The sequence below is a fragment of the Condylostylus longicornis genome, unplaced genomic scaffold (assembly GCF_029603195.1).
Source record: "Condylostylus longicornis isolate FDR11 unplaced genomic scaffold, ASM2960319v2 ptg000214l, whole genome shotgun sequence".
Taxonomy (NCBI): Eukaryota; Metazoa; Arthropoda; class Insecta; order Diptera; family Dolichopodidae; genus Condylostylus; species Condylostylus longicornis.
This window is the reverse complement of record NW_026578181.1, coordinates 1,398-20,170: the sequence shown is the minus strand read 5'-3', so window position 1 is coordinate 20,170 and position 18,773 is coordinate 1,398. Positions and strand designations below refer to the sequence as shown.

Genomic DNA, 18,773 nt, shown 5'->3' with positions numbered 1-18,773 from the left:
AATGCTGGAGATTTTCGGCACAATGAATATATTTCCAATTTGAGATCTAGTCTTTCTTCAGGACCAAATGAAGCTGTTGAGATTATTTTAAGCAGATCTTCTCGCGCGCTTATCTTAACCTTAATTTTTAATAGGTCTTAAACAAAAACCACTACAACCATAAAAACCACTTGAAATTATTCTACTCGTGCCTCGTCCATCCTCATCTTGAATATGCTTCGCAAGTGTGGTCGCCAAATTTCAATGTGCATATTAACAGAATTGCGTCTATGCCAAACGGGGGTTCGCACTACGACTTACCCACACTGGGCAAAAGACGTGATGTCGCGGCTGTGTTGTTCATTTTTCAGCATGAAACCTGACTTAATTTCTCCCAACATTTTAAAAGTGATAGTAGCTCTAACTTTAGGCCTCGTTCCCCTGATCTTCCCTTGCTCTTTTCTTTCTAAAATTATCATTATAATGTCAATGATTACTTCCTTCATATGTAACACCTCTGCCACCGATTCCATACTAGTAGACAACAATTTTGTAATAATTGAATAGTTTTGGAATTGATGTAATTTTGCTTCCACAACCATGTGTCAAAACTAGAGTCTTGGCTTTTTTGACGAATCACATTGCCCTGCTTTCCCATACGTTTGAAGAAATACAAGCAAATCTCGATTTTCTACATAGCAAACGAAAAGAAGCTAAACTCCGAATCAATATAAAAAAAACTAAGTCTGTAAGAATAAATAGTCGGAACATGGGCCAATTCAAGATTACAATAATAGAGGATATAAAAAAATTCAATAACTTTGGTAGTATAATTATTACGCACGGGAGTACAGAAAAGCACGTCTTAAATACAATTGAGCTGCGTGGAGATCATCCGGGCTAAGCAGAAAAACAAAATTAAGGCAAGAATTAGAGTGGGATCCACAAAGAAAACATAAAGTCAGAAGCAAGACCTGGGCACAAAAAAAACATTTAGCCCGCAACACAGTGAGATGGAGAGGAACAAAGGAGATAAAAAAAGAGTGACTAAATAACAAGAATGAATAAAACAGATGGTTTATAGAAAAGCAATTTTTGTTTACTACATTATTTAAATTACTTTTATTCTTGTATCAAAATATATCAACTTCTGGCATAAATTTGGATGAGGAGAAAAAATGATAAAATCGTTAACATATTGGTTGATTTAAACAGTTATGTTAGTAATTTAAAGTATATACGGTTCGCGATGGAATGGAGGAGAAAAAAAATTTTCTTTTAACAAAATAAATTATTTATTTGGGCTATTTATAAGTAAAAGTCATTTTGTCTTTGTCAATTCAATTATCCTGTGCCACCGTAGAAAAAGCATGTTTTCTGCGTAGGCGGAATTTAAAAAATGTTTATTTCCATGCAAGGCGTATGGGGATAGTAATGGAATGTATTTTGAGTAAATTTCCATATCAATTCAAAAGTAGTGTCAGACCCAAGGAGAATAAATTCGAACACATTCAAATCTTAATCATAACGTGTATTTGAAAGATTTGTATATAACAAAATTAAGAGTAAGTATACAGCAGTTGTATTCAGTATGTAAGTTAATATTGATGGTTCATGTTTTTTTTTTTAAATTTACGAGTGTATTTTTTTTTGGATTAGTTTTTGGTCACTAAAAGTAGCTAATTTCAAGAGTCATAATGATTTGTACTCCCTGCTATGTAAGCTTCTCATTTTAAAAGTACAAGAAGAGCAAAACATCAATTGTAAAAATCAATTTGTAAAAATCATTTTTATCACATATTAATATTTATTTATTTCCAGCATATCCTGCTCTTTTCATGATAACGGACGTTCCATTGAACATAACTTTGTCATCAATTCAATATTAAATGTGTCTTATGATAAGTTTCGCATTATCTACAAATATTGTACAACTACAAAGTGTTGTAAGCGATAATTAATTTGCATATGTATTTTAGCGGAGTTCATCGAAAAATCAGAGTAATAATATAAAAGCATCCATAAATTAGTAATATGTATATATTTTTTAAGTTATTTTTTTAATATTAGTTCTTACCTATTACGTCGGTATGGATATTATCTTTCAAAATGTTCCAAAAAAAAACCTACATACATATTTACATATATTGAATTTGCGCACTGCAAAATTGTCTTCCATTTTTGTTGACGTTTCCCTAACATAAGCCCAAAGCACTTTTTCAGTACTTTTTAAAAGCAGTTATAGTCAATCTATCAGCATAACGGGAATAAGAGCGTAGTGCTCTAAAAACAGTTTTGTGTACATAAAAATTAATTTTTTATGGGATAGATACTCAACTAATTAAACATGTATATAAACGGATGTACAAGTAGAGTGTTATCCAGTTTCAAATACAAAATATGCACATAAAGCTCATATGTACATATTAGAAGAGATATAAAAAAATAAAAAACAAAAATATTATAGAATATAAAGTTTTAACATAAAAGCATTTTAAAATTATATAAAAGATATAAAGAGAACTTATTATGTTTAATTATACAATCATTTACATGTATGTATGTATGCAATTATGTGTGTATTTAACGTAAAAAGCATTTTAAGAATTGATTTTTACATTTTGTATTTTTTATATGTATAAAATACAGTATCTACTTTAAAAAGTATAAATGGCATACATAGATACATATTATTTACATTATGATATTTATAAAAATAATTTAAGTTAATGAAAAGTTATATACATATATCGTATGCATATTGCAATTTATTGGTTCAAATATGTGGAGTGACAAGAAGCGCTTTTAAGTTTTTAAGTGTATGCAGAAAATTTTTAATTTATGTGCGAAAGAAATAAGAAAGATACAAGAACTTTTTTTCATCCCCAGAAAACTAAGATTTCATAAATCCGTTGCAGTACATATGTACGTACAGATGTATGGTCTCATTTCATTTTTTTTCTCATTAAATAAATACGTAAAATTCATCAACGTACCATCCCTCAAATTATTAGCCAACTTATGCGAAACACCCTGCACTATATTATGTTGAATATTATTGGTGTAACACATATACATGTCTGCATTAAACATGTAATAATAATTGTAAAATGTAATTAATAATCAATAAACATGTAATGTAATTAATACTACTTTTCTACTTTTCTGGCATTAATTTATTCAATTGCAGAGATCTTTGATTTTCTATTAACACAATTACTAACAATTATACAGGCTATTTATCGTTATTTAATTACTTAATTACAGACCTAATTTATTGGCTCCAAAATTTTGTGTAGTGTTAACTACTTCTTTTCCTTATTTATTAGAAATTGAATAATTCTTTCCCCATGTAAGGTATACATATAAAAATTAGTACCACAATTGTTTTTAAAAATTTTGTATTTTTATAATCAGATTCTTTGTATGTATACCAAAATCATGACTTGATTCTTTGAGTATGTTTTTATTAAAATTTATCCGTTTTAATTTAAATAGTTTTTTTTGACGAACAGTAAATAGACTTTCCTATTGTTTTCTTGTGTGTGGAAAAAGTGTACACTCATCTAACGCATTTTATAAAAAAGAGTATAATGTAATATAGGTACAACGCAAAGTTTTTTTTGAAAAATGGATATTTTTCTTCAAAGAAATACTTAGAAGTATTTATTAATAAAAAAAAATTAAAAATTCATCATAAACATATTTAATGAATTCAATTATCTAAATTAAGCTAAAAAATATATAACTAATTAAAATAATAATTCAAATAATATTACTAATATTTTAATTACTCTTTTTTCTTTTAATCTTTTTTTTTTATTAATTATATTTTCTTTTTACAATTCTACTTTCATATTAGTATTTTTTTCTTTTATTTATTTTGTTTTCGAGAAAATTTCTTAAAAGCCATGAAAAATAACTATTAAAAATAAGTATTATTACTTTTGGCTTTTTAGATGATCTAACCGCTTTTAAAGATAACTCATAATCTTTTATATATTCATAAAATTGTTTACAATACGTAATTATATTAAATTTATATTTCGAAAGCATCAAATCTTTAATAGTGTTCATATTAAATCTATTTTGGTCATCAGACTATTGTTCATCAATAAGTTAAATGTTCTGTTATTTCGGTTTTTGTGAAACGATTTTCGTATTTGGAAAAATGGTAAGATAGTACCAGTCAATTTGTATGGTACTGCCTTTCCATTTCTGTGGCCTAACTGAGATCACAAAAAGTTCAAAGATTTTTTTTTGATAAAATAAAGAATGAAAAGTTAACAAAAGAAAAATGTTTATTAAATAATAAAATATTTAAAGTTAATATTATGAACATTACAATGCCCGCGTAAGCCGCTGATAAATCTAATTACAGTTGATATTTTTCAAAATATATTTATAAATGTACTTGTTTTATTCATTCCAAGTTTGGTTATAATCACACTATCATGTTATTATAATATGTTTCTTTACAAATTAAATCGAGGCGTATACGGCAGCAACCTCGATATATCGCGATAGTTTTGCGATGATGCATCGGAAATATCGATAGTTCAATATATCAAGAGTTCTCCAACACTAGCTTATGATAAAATTTTACACCATTTTGGCATTCTATACTTCCTTACAACTGCAAATCCATTTTTACTATTTTTTCGCATTTATGCTAGAAAATGTCATTATTTGCGTTCGTTTTTGAAAATGTCACGTGTATTATTGCTACAAAAACCACTCGTACAACAAAAAAATTAAATTTAGAACCTTGTTTGAAAAGCGTTACCACGAAAAAAACGTTTAACATTCAAATTTCACATTACATAAAACTAGACGCTAAGTTTTGAAAGTTGGTATGTATTGAAGATGTAAGTTGAAATTGAAGTTTGAATATAATTTCGTATGCTCGCAAAAAAGTTCTTACAAAGCTAAAAAATGTAAAAATATGTGCACTAATTAATTTATTGTTTACTTATTATTTATTCTAGTTTTTCTTTTTTTAATTTATTACTAAACTTGCTAATATTAATTTATTCTGTTCCAAACTTGTTATTCTTAAAGTTAAAAAAACTGTGAAAAAATATTAGTTTTCACCAACGAAATTTAATTTGAAAACAATTTTAAATAAATAATCTATTTGCTTAAACTGCCTTACTTTTAATGAAAATAACAAAAGAGAATCGTTGTATATAAATCAGAGTATATCTATACTAGAAGTAGTTCGACTTGTTCCATTCTGTTATTTTTTGTTTGTTTGCGACTTCCAAAATCTTAAAGTAATCCATTTTTTATTAGAAATAGATGGTAACCCAACATTTACACATACAAGTTACTTGCAAGCAAGTTTGTATAATATTAATTGTCAATTAGTTTTTCGAAATGTCAAATTACTTGCTATTATGACGTAGGTGTTTAGCAAGTTAATTTTTGAAAATGTCTTTGAGAAGAAAACAACTAGCAATATATATAATTGTTTATAAATTTTAGAAACCATAAGTTTGCTAAGTTTAATTTTTTCAAAACAAAATTCAAAAATTTTAAATTAAAAAAAAAATCAAAACAACAAATTTTTTTTTTGTGAATTTCTCAATATGTCAAATTACTTGCTCAAATTACTGGCAGCAAAATTTTCTTGCAAGTTGAACTGCAAGTAAACAAGCAAGTAGAAATACTTCAATGTGTTAGTAAAATTTTTGTATGTATTGCAACTTTCTTGCAAGTAACTTGTACGTGTAAATGCTGGGTAATAAGAGTTGTGTAGGAAAGAAGCAAAATATTGTAAACAAACGAGGGTATCAAAAACATACTGTTATAATCGAACTGATATAAAATTAAATTAAGTTATTTTTATGATAATTAAAATTTTTGTTATTTTTATTTTGATAACAACAAAATTTATTTTTCATATTTTATTTTTCATTTCATAAAAGTTCTATTTCATAAAGTCGAATGTATGAAAGTAATAGTTATAAATTTAAAATTTCATACTTTGTTACATAGTACATACCTATTCAAGGTACATAGATACACAATATATGGCTGCTTCAAGCTTATTATTATGTTTATGAAAACGTTACTTCACTTGAAGCCGGCTTCACTCAAGTCGCTTACTTGACTTGAAATGTTAATAAAGATTTGAAATTTAATAGCTAAATGCCGTTTTCGGGTATTAAATTTTACTATGTTAGCATTCAGCTAACACAGTAAAATTCTTAATATTTTTTCTTATACTTTATACACGAAAAAATAAATAACTACATAAAAATACATAAAAAACCATCACAAAAAACCATACGTTCTGAAAGTTTTTATGGAATGGCTGCCATTGTTTCGGGTAGCTCCAAAAGCTAATTTTAAACATTTGGAAAATTAATAAAGTTAGATTCAAGGAACTTGACAATCCTGTGTCCAATTATAGATCATATATTATAAATACATATTCCTGAAGTTTTGGTGATATGACTTGACAGGTTCGGGTAGCAGCCATACAACTCCAAAAGCTAATTTTAAATTCTTTTACTTTCAGCATAATATGAATACGTTATTAAGCTTCAACAACATCTTTTTCTAACAACTCGTCCCTTAGAATTTTATACATTTTAACATAAACTATTCTAGTTCATGAGAGCTTTAAGTAAGAAGTAGAACTGTGTAGAAATAATTTAATTATAGAAAGAATCAGTGTTTCATTTTTTTGGCCAACTGTCCATTTTTTGAATTTTCTGGTAAATAGACAAGTTCTATATTTTATATAATTAGTATGTTGTAAAAAACAATATTTTTGTGTTATTTCTCCGTTTGGTATGGCATTCTACTTAGATGTGGATCGTCCACCTAGATGTGATATCCAAATCCGATAAATATAAATGACAAAAAACAAAAACAGAAAGCATTTTACAAACGTTCACCTCAAAAATTTTTGGATAACAATAACCAATATACAGTATTTATTAATTACTCGTATACCAATATTTTGAATACCAAGGTATATCAATAATATCAACTTAGAGAACTTACAAGTTTTCTTTGCTCCAATATGTCAACTTTATTTTCAAGATGTAATGTTTTTGAGAGAGAAGAATTTTTCTCTTCAAGAAGTTTAATCATCGCGATTTAATTGCTTTAAATTCATAATTCCACCGTTTATTTGTTCGAGCGAAATTATGTGATTTGTTGTAGACCTACTCTGAATAAGTTAAGAAGAGATATTATGACTACTTGATGCTTTGTTACTATTGATATCGTTGTTGTTTGTTAATTGCATTTTAATCTTACGTTTAATGGTGAGGTATCAGCATGCAATGATTTCCTACGCAGATCAGTAGAACCACCACATCTAAAGTAGGCATGTCATGCTCATTTAATATAACGAGCCGCTTAAAGGGTTTCCGTACATTGCTTCGGATCGCACAATATAAAAAACAACTACTAAATTATACTGAAATTTTCACTCATATTTTGTAGTCTCATCACTCGAGGTGATGGGTTATTATTGAGAGGTATTTTAGGTTTCAGTATAAAATTTCAACTTTTGGAAATGATTCTATGCTGGAAAACTCAAAATCTTTGAATAACAACTCATCGAGTCAAGTGATGAAACTAGCAAATATGAGTGTATGATTTTTATTGTCAACATTGATTTTTTTTTATTTTTGCAGTCATGCAGAAAAATATAAAATCATTTTTTTAAATAAGTTACTAAATCTTCGAAATTTGGTTAAATTTAATTCGCAGTAGTACTTTTTAACATTTTTAATATTGATTAAATTACACGTCGATCTGTTATTCCTTGATGTTTCAGTCGTTTTATTATTTTTATACCCGTACGAACGTATGTTTATAACCAAAAAAGTAAAACAAATACAACTCAAAAGAAAAACAATTAATGCCATAATAACAAGAATCGGTGCAAAAATAATAAAATAAAAATAGCATAACAGTAAAATCAAAGCAATGTAAAGAATTTTTGGTTACCATCACCGCTTACGTTTTGGAAAACTTGAACATGGAGTTAAAAAACCAGCAAAAATGGGTCTTATATTATAATTGGTCTTATATCTAAAAACTCTTAAAGACAGCTTGATATGTCATGTTAAATTGGTTGACATTGATAGTTCATATGAAAAGCTCTGAAGTGGGCAGCCAAGATGAATCATACTTTTTACCACATCATGCAGATATAAAAGAAGAAAGCGCAACCACGAATTTTCGTGTTGTATTTAATGGATCCAGTAAGTCGCAAAACAACATAAGTATTAATGATATCATGAGGACAGGGCCTAAACTTCAACAAGATTTAACTTCTGTTATAACTCGATGGAGAAAACACAAATATGTTTATCCGGCAGACATTGAAAAAATGTATCGCCAGATTTTAATCAATGACGAAGACCGGAATATGCAAAAAATTGTCTGGAAATATTAGCCTAATGATCCGATTCAAGAGTATACGTGTGTCTACGAAACAGCTGCGGATCCATGTTTAGCAATGAAAACTCTGCTAAAACTAAGCACAGATGAACAAAAAATGTTTCCAGTGAGATCAAAAATCTTACGAACCGATATGTATGTAGATGATGTAATGTCAGGTAGCGATACAGTTAAACAAGCCGTGCAAAGCAAATTACAACTTGTAAACATCCTAAAAAGTGCTGGCTTCAGACTTCACAAATGGGCAGGTACAACCCACAACTCGTAAACAATACAAAGCCACCAAAATGTGTTGAAATCGGAAATACACAACTTGAGTCACGTAAAATAGTATCCAACCAAGTCACGAATACGATAGTATACAAAAGAAGACAAATTTAGAATAATAATCGGCCTGCCAAACAAACCTAAATATATTTTCGACCCACTTGGGCGGGTAGCTCCAGTTGTATTTACCACAAAAATGATTCTACAAGACATATAGAACAAAAATATTGATTGGTATGAGCTATTATCGTAAAATACGTTAATTTTCGCAACCAATTGCAGTTTAGAGATTATGTAAAAGTCCAAGGTAGCTTTTCTACACTTCAATCAAACCACTTGACTTCATGGGCTCTGTGACGCTTGAGGTAGAGCATATGCGGGAGTAGTATACTCGCGACTGCACCGAACCGGTTAAAAAACAACATTAATCACCGCCAAACAAAGTAAGCATCGTCTTCACAAAAATTTTCAATACCGAGACTAGAACTAAAAGGGCCAGAATTACTAATGAAACTGCTTAATAAGGTTGCAAATGATTTAGAAATGTCAAATATAGTAGTGTATGCATGGACTGATTCCCGTTAAAATTATCCGCGTTAAAATTATCTAAAAATCACCAAAGGAGATTATTTGGAATTATGTTAACACGACTGAAAATGCTGCTGGCTTGGCGTCAAGAGGAGTCTGCCCGAAACAAATAATTGAAAACAAATTGTGATGGTCAGGACCAGAATGGCTACAGAATGATACAATAAATGTGACAGACAAGGCACTTCAACCAACACAGTTGGGTTTGAAATTAGTTGCCTTACGTTAACAAGAAAGCCAATCAAAACTCTTTCCATTGAAAGATTTTCATCATTACCAAGGCTACAAAGAAGTATCGCCTTCTCTCAAAGATCTTGTAATAATGCAAAAAATCCAAGAAGAAAGAATACAACTAACAACAACTGAATTGGAAATTGCACTGTATTCCATAATCAACCTAGAACAAACTATCTAGAACATAGAAATTAGCTACCTAATAAAAAAAAGTTACTGCCTGGTAACGGCAAGATACTAGATCTTCGTCCATTTTTGAAAGATGGTATATTAAGAGTGGGAGGCAGACTACGAAAAGGAAATATCGACGACAATTCCAAAAATCCTATTTTTATATCAGGTTCTAGTCATTTGGCGTAATTAATAACAGGCCACGCACACCAAAAAAGACTTTATGGAGGGAAAAATTCAACCATGTCATGGATCCTGGGCAAATTTTGGATTACCATCGGACTCCATACAGTTAAGAAGTGAATAGCGGAGTGTGTCGTTGGTCGCAGATACAACGCACGCCCAAACACCCAACTTATGGATAATCTACCTTCAGTTAGAGTAACTATTTTTCTACTGTTTACTCACACGAGTGTTGACTTTGCTGATCCAATACAACTTACATCAACGTTGCGTAACGCCAAAATAATAAAAGGTTACATTTGTCTGTTTGTTTGTTTTGTACCTAAAGCGTTTCATCTTGAAACCATATCAGCAATATCCAGCGAGGAAATGTGGCGCATATGTACAGTGACAACGGTACAACCTTTGTAGAAGAATACAACCAATTAAAAATCAACGAGAAATTGGGCCATTTTATATCAGAACAGTAAATTCAATGGCATTTTATTTCTGCAGGCATTTCGCATTTTGGGGGACTATGGGGAGCTGGAATTAAATCGGCAAAACGTCATCTCTTAAAAGCTATTGACGAAACTAAACCCACATTTGAAGAATTAGAAACCCTTCTAGAAAAAAAACGAAATTGATTTAAATTCCCGTCCACCTACACCATTTACAGGAGACATAGATGATATAGATAAGTTAAGACCAGGACACTTTTTAGTAGGCCAAAAACTATTCAATGTACCTACCAAAAATATAATGAATATGCAAGAAAATCAGCTTCGGCGATGAGAACTTGTAGAAGAAAAGAATCAGCAATTCTGGAAACAATGGTCAAATTAATACTTACTTAGACTCCAAACACGTAAGAAGCGGCAGCAACCAAAATATAACTTAACAAAGGGCAAAGAGCATAAAAATCAAAATGACCTTACAAGAGTAATCACACTTAAAAAAAATAAAGTTAATTCAAACCAATGGTTTGTATTGTAGCACTTTTCCCTTCAACAAGTAAAAATGCCTCTTTTAGAAACAGTCTATGTATACCTACCACACTATTAAAATTATTTTTATTCCTATACGAAACTATTTCTAGGATTGCATATATTTAGGATGAGAGATTTATACAGTCTTTGAAATAAAGCAAAAATTAATATAAAGAAGGGTTAACATAATACTCGATTTTAAGGGTTAATTGTGTGAGTTAAGAAAAACAATTATATTTTTTAATGGCATAGAGTTTGCCGTTACCTTTCTTCGTTTATAGAAATTTAAAAAAGCTTGCAGTTTCGCAAATAGAAGATGCCAAATATTCAAATTTTACAAATTTTAAGAGGCGATAACTTGAGAGGGGGTGGAAGTGGAAAAAAATTTTCCTCTAACGAAATGAACTATTTATTATTGTCTAACAGATGTGAAATTTCAGTTTCCTACCACGTACGGTGTAGAAGAAAATCGTGACCAAAAATTTGAAAAAAAACTGACTTCAGATAAACGTAAATTTTAGCGGCCATTTCGTTTTTTTAAAGTTCAAGCATAGTATGCCGTGATAGAAGAAGCAAGCCACTACTTTTCTGCGTTTCCAAAATGTGAAAAATGCGTAAAGACCTATGTACATATAAAATTTTAAGTTTCTATCTTCAAGGGTGTAAAAGTTTTGTAACCAGACAGATGGACGGGCGGACGGACATAGTGAAACTAATAAGCATTGTTTTTTGAAAAGTGCTAAAAATGAATAATAATTTATAATTGTAGCATTTAAAATTAATAAAAGTCAAAAATAATTTTTATTTATCTATGTGTGTAATATTAAATCAAGTATAAGATTAACTAGAAATGAAAATTATTAGCATGAAAAAAAAATTACTTTTATGTATTCAAGTTCAAGGTTAACCAAAATTAAAAATGTTTTACCAAATTTCATCGACTGAGTGCAATTTTGATACACACAATCTACTTTTTGATTCGATAATCACTTTTAAAGTTTAGCAATAAAATATATATATAAATAAATAAATAGATTTTATTAAATTGTAAAATAAAAAAATTTTTCCAATAAATATAATAAATTAACTATTGTAACTATTGTGGAAAAGTATTCAATAGTATTCAATATTGGTAATTATTTTTGATACTAAATTTTTATTTTACAATATTGGACATCTAGCTATAATATTCAGAATTATTTTTACTGTGACCTACCCAGAATTTGAACACTTTGGTTGAAAAACCGATATCATAACTACTGTATAAAATAATATATAACGTTATTCCGGCTCATTTACCTTTTTACCATTCAATGAAATATATCAAACACTGAGTTTAACCAAAGTCTTGATATTATAAAATTATAAAATCTATTATTGATTTTAGTTTTTTTTTAACAAGTGGAATGGAATATCATGCGGGTTTATTTTATTTTATCGAATTTGAAGGTAAATGTGATAAATAAATATGGGCGATCGTACAAAAGAGTGTAAGCTATTGGCTCTTGAATAAACTTATTCTTGTATATTCGCGTCGTGAACTACATTTATATTGTGATAATAATGTAAAATTATTTTCTAAATCATTTAAATTAAAATTCCCGTCATTGTGATTATTAATTGCATCCTGTGAATAAATATATTCATCACTATAGATTTGATTGGTTGAATTAAATATAGTGTAGGCGTTTATACTACGTTTTGAAATTTTGTATACGTATAAGCAAAAACAACGAATATCAATATATGTGTATTGATCGCTGTATCGTTCATATTGGTGCATATTGTAATGCATTATATGAGCTATGTTTATTGTTAATTATTTCACAAACTTAAATTGTACGCTTAATAGAAATTTTCCGATCAGATTTTCTTTAACCCCTCAAAATGCCTATTAGATGTTGCAGCTCTTCCCCACCGTTTTTCGAAAATTTCAATCTTAAGCAGCTCAAATTAATCACTACAGTGAAGTTTAACACCACTATTTCTAATTTATATAAAATTTTTTTTACATCATAGCTTTGTTTTGGTAATCGCTGCAGTTGCTAGCAAACAAAAATCTTCATTCATTTTCATATATCACACTTTCATGCATTATTTATTGTTTGAATAAACAAGATTGTATTCATGCTATTCATATTTTTATTTAGTTCTTTTTCTTTAATTTTGTATACGGCACGGACTGATCAACTTTTGTTTTTTTTTTCTTCAACTCTAGGTGGACGATAGAGCTTGTGCATGATATGGCAGGTAGGCATGCCCCAGCGTCGTGCGTTATTGGGTTTTTAACTACGTAGGTGACTGGCCTACCGCAGTTTGTTTTATTATGAATATTTAAGGCTACTTTATTTTCGGTCCTTTACCCGAAGAGTCTCGGATTCTAACGTCATTATAAAAATTGTATTCAATAATATATATCTTAATATTCATTACATATAAAATCAAAAAATTAATTTTAAAATAATTACCATTTTCTTTAAGATTTTAACTGAACCCAATTACATCTGAATTGTAATATATAAAGCATGTGCTTTTCACCAGAAATATTTTAGTTATTATTAATATATTGTAGTTATTTCAATTTTTTTATTGTACATATTTTAGGTTTCGTCACCAATTTCATTTACTTAACTTTGTTATACAAATTCTCAAATTTTTATAGGCTTATGCTATGGAACAACGGTTGAGCGATTGGAGGAAAACGAATAATTCAACAATTCATCAAAACCATATCTTGCAACAAACTCATGTAGAGCAAATTAAAGTGAAAAGTAATAAAAATATACAATTAATTATCAATAATATACATTCCCAAGAATTTTCTACAACGAATGCTGAAGAAACTATAACAAATCTCGAAATTCAGGTCGAACAACAAAGGCAACTGAGAATACAGGAGGCTCGCCACGTTGAAGCAAAAGCAGCAAGGATAAAGGAATGGGTTACCAATAAACTTCGCGAACTAGAAGAACAAAATCAATTACTCCGCGAGCAAAATCAAAAATGCAATCAGCAATTGGAGCTTTTAAGAAATCATATTGCCGTATCATCAAGCAGACACAGTAGTATCTTAAGGGCAACTAATATTCGTAACAGCTTAGCAGGGGAAGTGTCAGATTTTAGTGAACTATCAAACTCTCGCCGTAAGAGTGAATCTTTAGATCCACAATTGGATAATATTGACTTCCCCTTAACAACAAGTCATAACCACAGAAGAGAGTTATCTATGGAACCTCAGGAATTAGATCATAATTTAATTACTTCAGTTGACGGAATAAACATCGGCTCGTTATCACAGCAATCGCGCATACATAGGTCTCCTAGTTCAAATAGCTCTGATACAGACATTGCCCAGGATTACGCCGAAATTTATACTCCCTCGAAAGAACATTTTCCAATATGGGTTAGATGCAATGATTCCAATTTAGTTGACGAAAGCAATACTTCAAGTGAAATAAAAACTAGCTCTAATTCCTTTGAAAAAGTGAATAGTTTGAACAAAAACACTCAGAGACCTCCAACGCCTCCATTACATAGATTCCCTAGTTGGGAAGCAAAAATATATCAAGTAGCTAACGACGGTCTTAGACCAGGGGATGAAATAGATGAACCATTAAAATCATTGAAAAAGGATATCGGTGAAGATTTAGTGTCCTGTAGTTCGTCAATAGCTAAAGAACGACGGGAAGAACAAGCAATAAGTGTAGGATTCTGCGATATAAGTGTGCCAGTTTATTCGACAATTAAAGGGGTACCATTTGTTCATTTTAGTACTCAAGAAACTCCCCTTATTGTTTAATTTTCAGCGTGCATCACAAATTAGGGCTACACCTTTTACCGGCGATTCAAGTGATGATTCTAGTGAAGGGGAAGAACATGCAATTGTCGTAGCAAACAATTCTCATAATTCATCCAGTGCTGAAAATACTGAAACAAGCACGTCGGGTAGTGCTTCAAGTCCGTCGAAAAGTGTGAAAACATCATCCAGTTTAAGCCCAGCTAAAAGAAGCGACTCTGAAAGTCCAAAAAATACAAAACAAAGGGGTAAATTAGAATTATAACTATAAAAATATTTCGTCACTCTATTTCATACAACATCATTTTTCTTATAATATAATACGTATTCGCAGATGTATAAGTGTAGGGCGGGTCCAACATTTTCTTGGCTATACGTTAGAATAGTTTTTGAAATGCTCTTCAAAGACTTTTTAATAATATTTAAATAGCAAAATTACAAGCATGAGAAAATGGGATCTCGTTGAAAAGATAGCATTTAAATATTTTGTTCTAGAACTGTTTTAAAATCCAACACTCGAAGGGTGTTGATGAGTTGTTTGGTGAAGTTGTTGTACTTGTAAGCATTCAGTTGTAATTTGAAGGCCAGGAAGTTTCTTAACCTCCTTTATTCTTTATTAAGTTTGTTAGGAGAAGGTAACGAGAGTTCGTTGGTTTTGCCGGAATTCTGTTCAAGACCAGTCAGGTGTAGGTCCTTGAAATACCTTATGTTTATATTTTTAATTTACCAGGAAATCAGAAATAACAGAAAGCGTGCGTAAAGCACTTTTATTTTCATTTTTACCTTAGTAAAGAAAAAATGGCTCATCTACCTTTAAAGTACAAAAATTTTTTTTTCTTCCTTGTGTAAGAATGGCTAATACATTGCGCATTGCATTTTTTTTCTTAAAGTCGAGTGATGATAACATCTATAGAACGTATATTATCATCAAAAAATGTACATAAATTATACAACTAGCAAAAATGCATATGAATTAAAATAAAAACGCGCTACAAAGTTAAGAAAAACAATTATAGTCTTTAACGGTACGAATTTATCTTTTTAAACTTATGGAAAGTTGAAAAAGCCTGCGGGTTCGGAAATATAAGGTGCCAAAAATTTATATAAATTGTAAAAATTTCGAGAGCCGATAACTTGAGAGGGGCTTGAGGTAGAAAAAAAATTTCTTGTAGTGAATTGAACAATTTATTAGTGTTTAAAAGCTGCTAAAATTTCAAACTTTGAAAAGTTAGGGTCTAGAAGAAACACGACATCAAAAATTTGGGAAAAACGGATTTTAGATAACGGTAAGTTTTAACGGCCATATTATATTTTTAAAGTTCAAATATTGTATGCAGTGTTACAAGAAGACAGCCGCTATGTTTTTTTGTTTGCAAAATTTGGAAAATGCTAATGGCTTCACTGCAATAAATAGTTGAAGAATGCCATTTTTAGGTTTTAGGAGGTTATAACTTTCAGAGGGGGGAGATTTGTAAACATTTTCTTGTACGAAAAGAAGTTTCTGGTAAAGATATATATATAAATTCTATGTACATATAAATTCTTCTGTACTTATAACATAATAAGTACAGAAGAATTTACATGTAATAACAATATAATTCTTTTTCTGTATATATAAAATGTTTCTGTCTTCAAGGGTATAGAAGTCTTGTGAATATGTCCACGGACGCACGGACAGACAGAGTGAAACTAATAAGCACTACTTTTCAAAAATTTTTGGAAAATGTGCTTGGAAAAGCATATATTTTTGATTAATTACGATTGAATGTATGAACTCAGAATTCGATATTAAATACAGCAAACAGCAACATCAGACAATAATGGATCGCTACAGCTTTACGATAATAGCTGAGGCGTAAACTACACTTGGACATGTTAAACCAACCTAGCCTTCTAATAAACAACGATGTGCGAATTATTTTAACACTTAAAAAACCAGATTTTTATATTTTTCCAAAGGACACTGATGATTCACAGTTAAAAATTTTATAAGTTTCATTATTTATGAAGTACGCATCTATAACCCCAAACGTGCTACTATCGTCTTCAATAAAATAATTTGGGCATAATTGGGTCTGAAACCTTGTAATTCCTTTTCACCGAAGATAAGCAATACCAACAGACAAACTGCTCCTAATATTCTTATTTAGAAAGAATCAATTTGCTTCAGCCCCCGTTTTAGGATCCCCATCCATTTCCGCCGTTCTAGAAGGCTGAAAAGTGCCAACAGACCAGCTTATCATTTGGTACGTAAATATTCAAGCAGATTCTCGCCAATTTTCGGGATATGATGTTCTATATTCGATATACTTCTAGGAAAACGAGACTAGGAGGAAAATAAGCCCTTTGATTTGCGACTTCCGTATAGCCACCAATCGGTCTCCTTAAAGATGTCGTTGTTAAAACTTTCTTCCAGTGTCTTCACTATGCTCGCGTAGAATGATTTGAAGTTTTTGCGTCTGTGCTTTTTCTAGGTACCCTCTCGCTTAGCTTTGTTGAAAAGTCAGCTAATCTGACCAATCAAGCTCTATAACTTTTGGGTTTACTAGGGCGGATCCCACCGATGGATAGTTCAATTCAAAAGCCTCGACCGTTTCAGGTCTCTGCAGAAAAGTAATCAACTCCTAATCGGCATATGTGACCATTTACGTCCTTCTGCTGAATTAATAATTTTTGAATTCCAGTTTAAGAGCTTAAAATTCCAATAAATTATAGTATAATATTTCATCTAATCTTCAAACTTTTGGGAAAGGCATTCTAGTTCCTTATTTTCGAATAATTTTTTAAATTTAATAAATTTGCTCTACATAAAAATTTTTCTTTATTGTTATAAAATATTTCCCTTACTGATAATAAAAAAAAATATTTTCGGTTTGCAATTTTCGTTGCATGTTCAAAAATAGTACCATCAAGGCCTGCCTTCGAGTCTGGAATTTCAGACGATTACGCATTACCACCAGATGCAGTTTTAGAACCGATTGGGCTGGATAATACTACACAATTACTTATTGCAAGATCTTCATATGTGGATTCTCCAAATAGAAAAATTGAATCTTTTGAAAAGGTATGTTACAAAAAAATTGATTTCTACAGAATATTTTGAAAATAAAACGTTCAATAAATTAAGCTTATGACACTGTTAAACTTATTTCAACTTTAGGTGGGATATTTGACAAAATTGGGAGGTAGACTAAAAACCTGGCGTAAAAGATGGTTTGTCTTAAAAAATGGTCAACTTTATTACTGGAAATGCCAAAATGACATTAACAGAAAGCCGCAAGGTCAAATTTTACTAGACGATGCATGTAAAATAGGCAAGGCTGATGGAGCTTCAACATTTGAGATAAACACTGGCATAAAAACTTATTATTTAACTGCTGACTCTAACACTGGAATGGATGAATGGATTCGAGTACTTCAAAATGTGCAAAGGCGAAATGCCACCCGATTACTACTGAGCAAAGACGATCAAAGGCCAACACTTAACGGATGGGTTATGAAAGTAAAAAATGGTCACTCAAAAAGATGTTGGTGTGTTCTTCTGGGAAGGATGTTCTTATATTTCAAAAGTCCAGGAGAATCGGTTAGTAGAACTTATTACCTATTACCAAAACCATAAATTCTATAATAAATTAGTTAAACTTTACCTCCGAATATAAATTTTTAATAATCGTATATAATCAGTGCTAGGAAACGGTATTAAGCTATTTTTCAATTATAAAATTCAGTTTGAATAGGAAAAAATCTCATCATCCAACTGACGAAAATATCAGCCTGAAAAACCACAACGGATCATCTAAATTGTAAAGTATTCTAGTAAATCTAAAGTATTAAAGATTTATGAAATAAATTAAGATATAGTTTAGTGTTTCTGCAAAGAATCAAAGAACAAGCATTAGGATAACTTCGTACATAGTAATTATGCATAATAATTATAATTTACCAGAAATTAGGTAAATAGTAAACAGGTTCATAGATACGGATAGTAATAATATTTAAAATAAGAATAAAGTATAGACATTGCTATTGTATAATTGTAGCATATCAAGAATAATTTACTTTTTTATTTTTTTTTATTAATAGTACTTTATTCTGCATATTTTACATTGTTTTATATTTGTAATAAATAAAATTTTTTTATACTAAATAAAATTAGG

The 18,773-nt window shown here is 30.0% G+C and overlaps 1 protein-coding gene across 14 annotated transcripts; it reads left to right on the top strand.

The window, feature by feature from the left end:
• The first annotated feature begins 1,233 nt into the window (after nucleotides 1-1,233).
• Nucleotides 1,234-18,250, top strand: LOC129616461 (uncharacterized protein CG43867-like). Of its 14 annotated transcripts, XM_055532085.1 has the most exons (8): nucleotides 1,234-1,544; nucleotides 1,639-1,742; nucleotides 1,801-2,534; nucleotides 2,629-2,798; nucleotides 13,483-14,571; nucleotides 14,627-14,864; nucleotides 17,520-17,680; nucleotides 17,777-18,250. In XM_055532085.1, exons 4-8 carry the CDS (start codon nucleotides 2,709-2,711, stop codon nucleotides 18,233-18,235), a joined length of 2,037 nt encoding a protein of 678 aa, XP_055388060.1. In that variant the 5' UTR covers nucleotides 1,234-1,544; nucleotides 1,639-1,742; nucleotides 1,801-2,534; nucleotides 2,629-2,708; the 3' UTR covers nucleotides 18,236-18,250. The 14 variants fall into 14 exon arrangements, with proteins under 14 accessions (XP_055388060.1, XP_055388063.1, XP_055388073.1 ...); XM_055532091.1 differs by lacking the exons at nucleotides 1,234-1,544; nucleotides 2,629-2,798 and adding an exon at nucleotides 13,039-13,070 and having other exon boundaries at nucleotides 1,582-1,742; nucleotides 1,801-2,348; XM_055532086.1 differs by lacking the exon at nucleotides 1,234-1,544 and having other exon boundaries at nucleotides 1,582-1,742; nucleotides 1,801-2,348.
• The last annotated feature ends 523 nt before the right edge of the window (nucleotides 18,251-18,773 follow it).

Excerpts from the sequence above, each read along its gene's own strand:
- LOC129616461 (XM_055532085.1), top strand. The coding sequence starts at position 2,709 with ATGAAAAGTTATATACATATATCGTATGCATATTGCAATTTATTGGTT. Across the intron at positions 2,799-13,482 it reads GCGCTTTTAAGTTTTTAAGT|GCTTATGCTATGGAACAACG; the intron begins GTATGCAGAAAA and ends AAATTTTTATAG. Across the intron at positions 17,681-17,776 it reads AAATTGAATCTTTTGAAAAG|GTGGGATATTTGACAAAATT; the intron begins GTATGTTACAAA and ends TTTCAACTTTAG.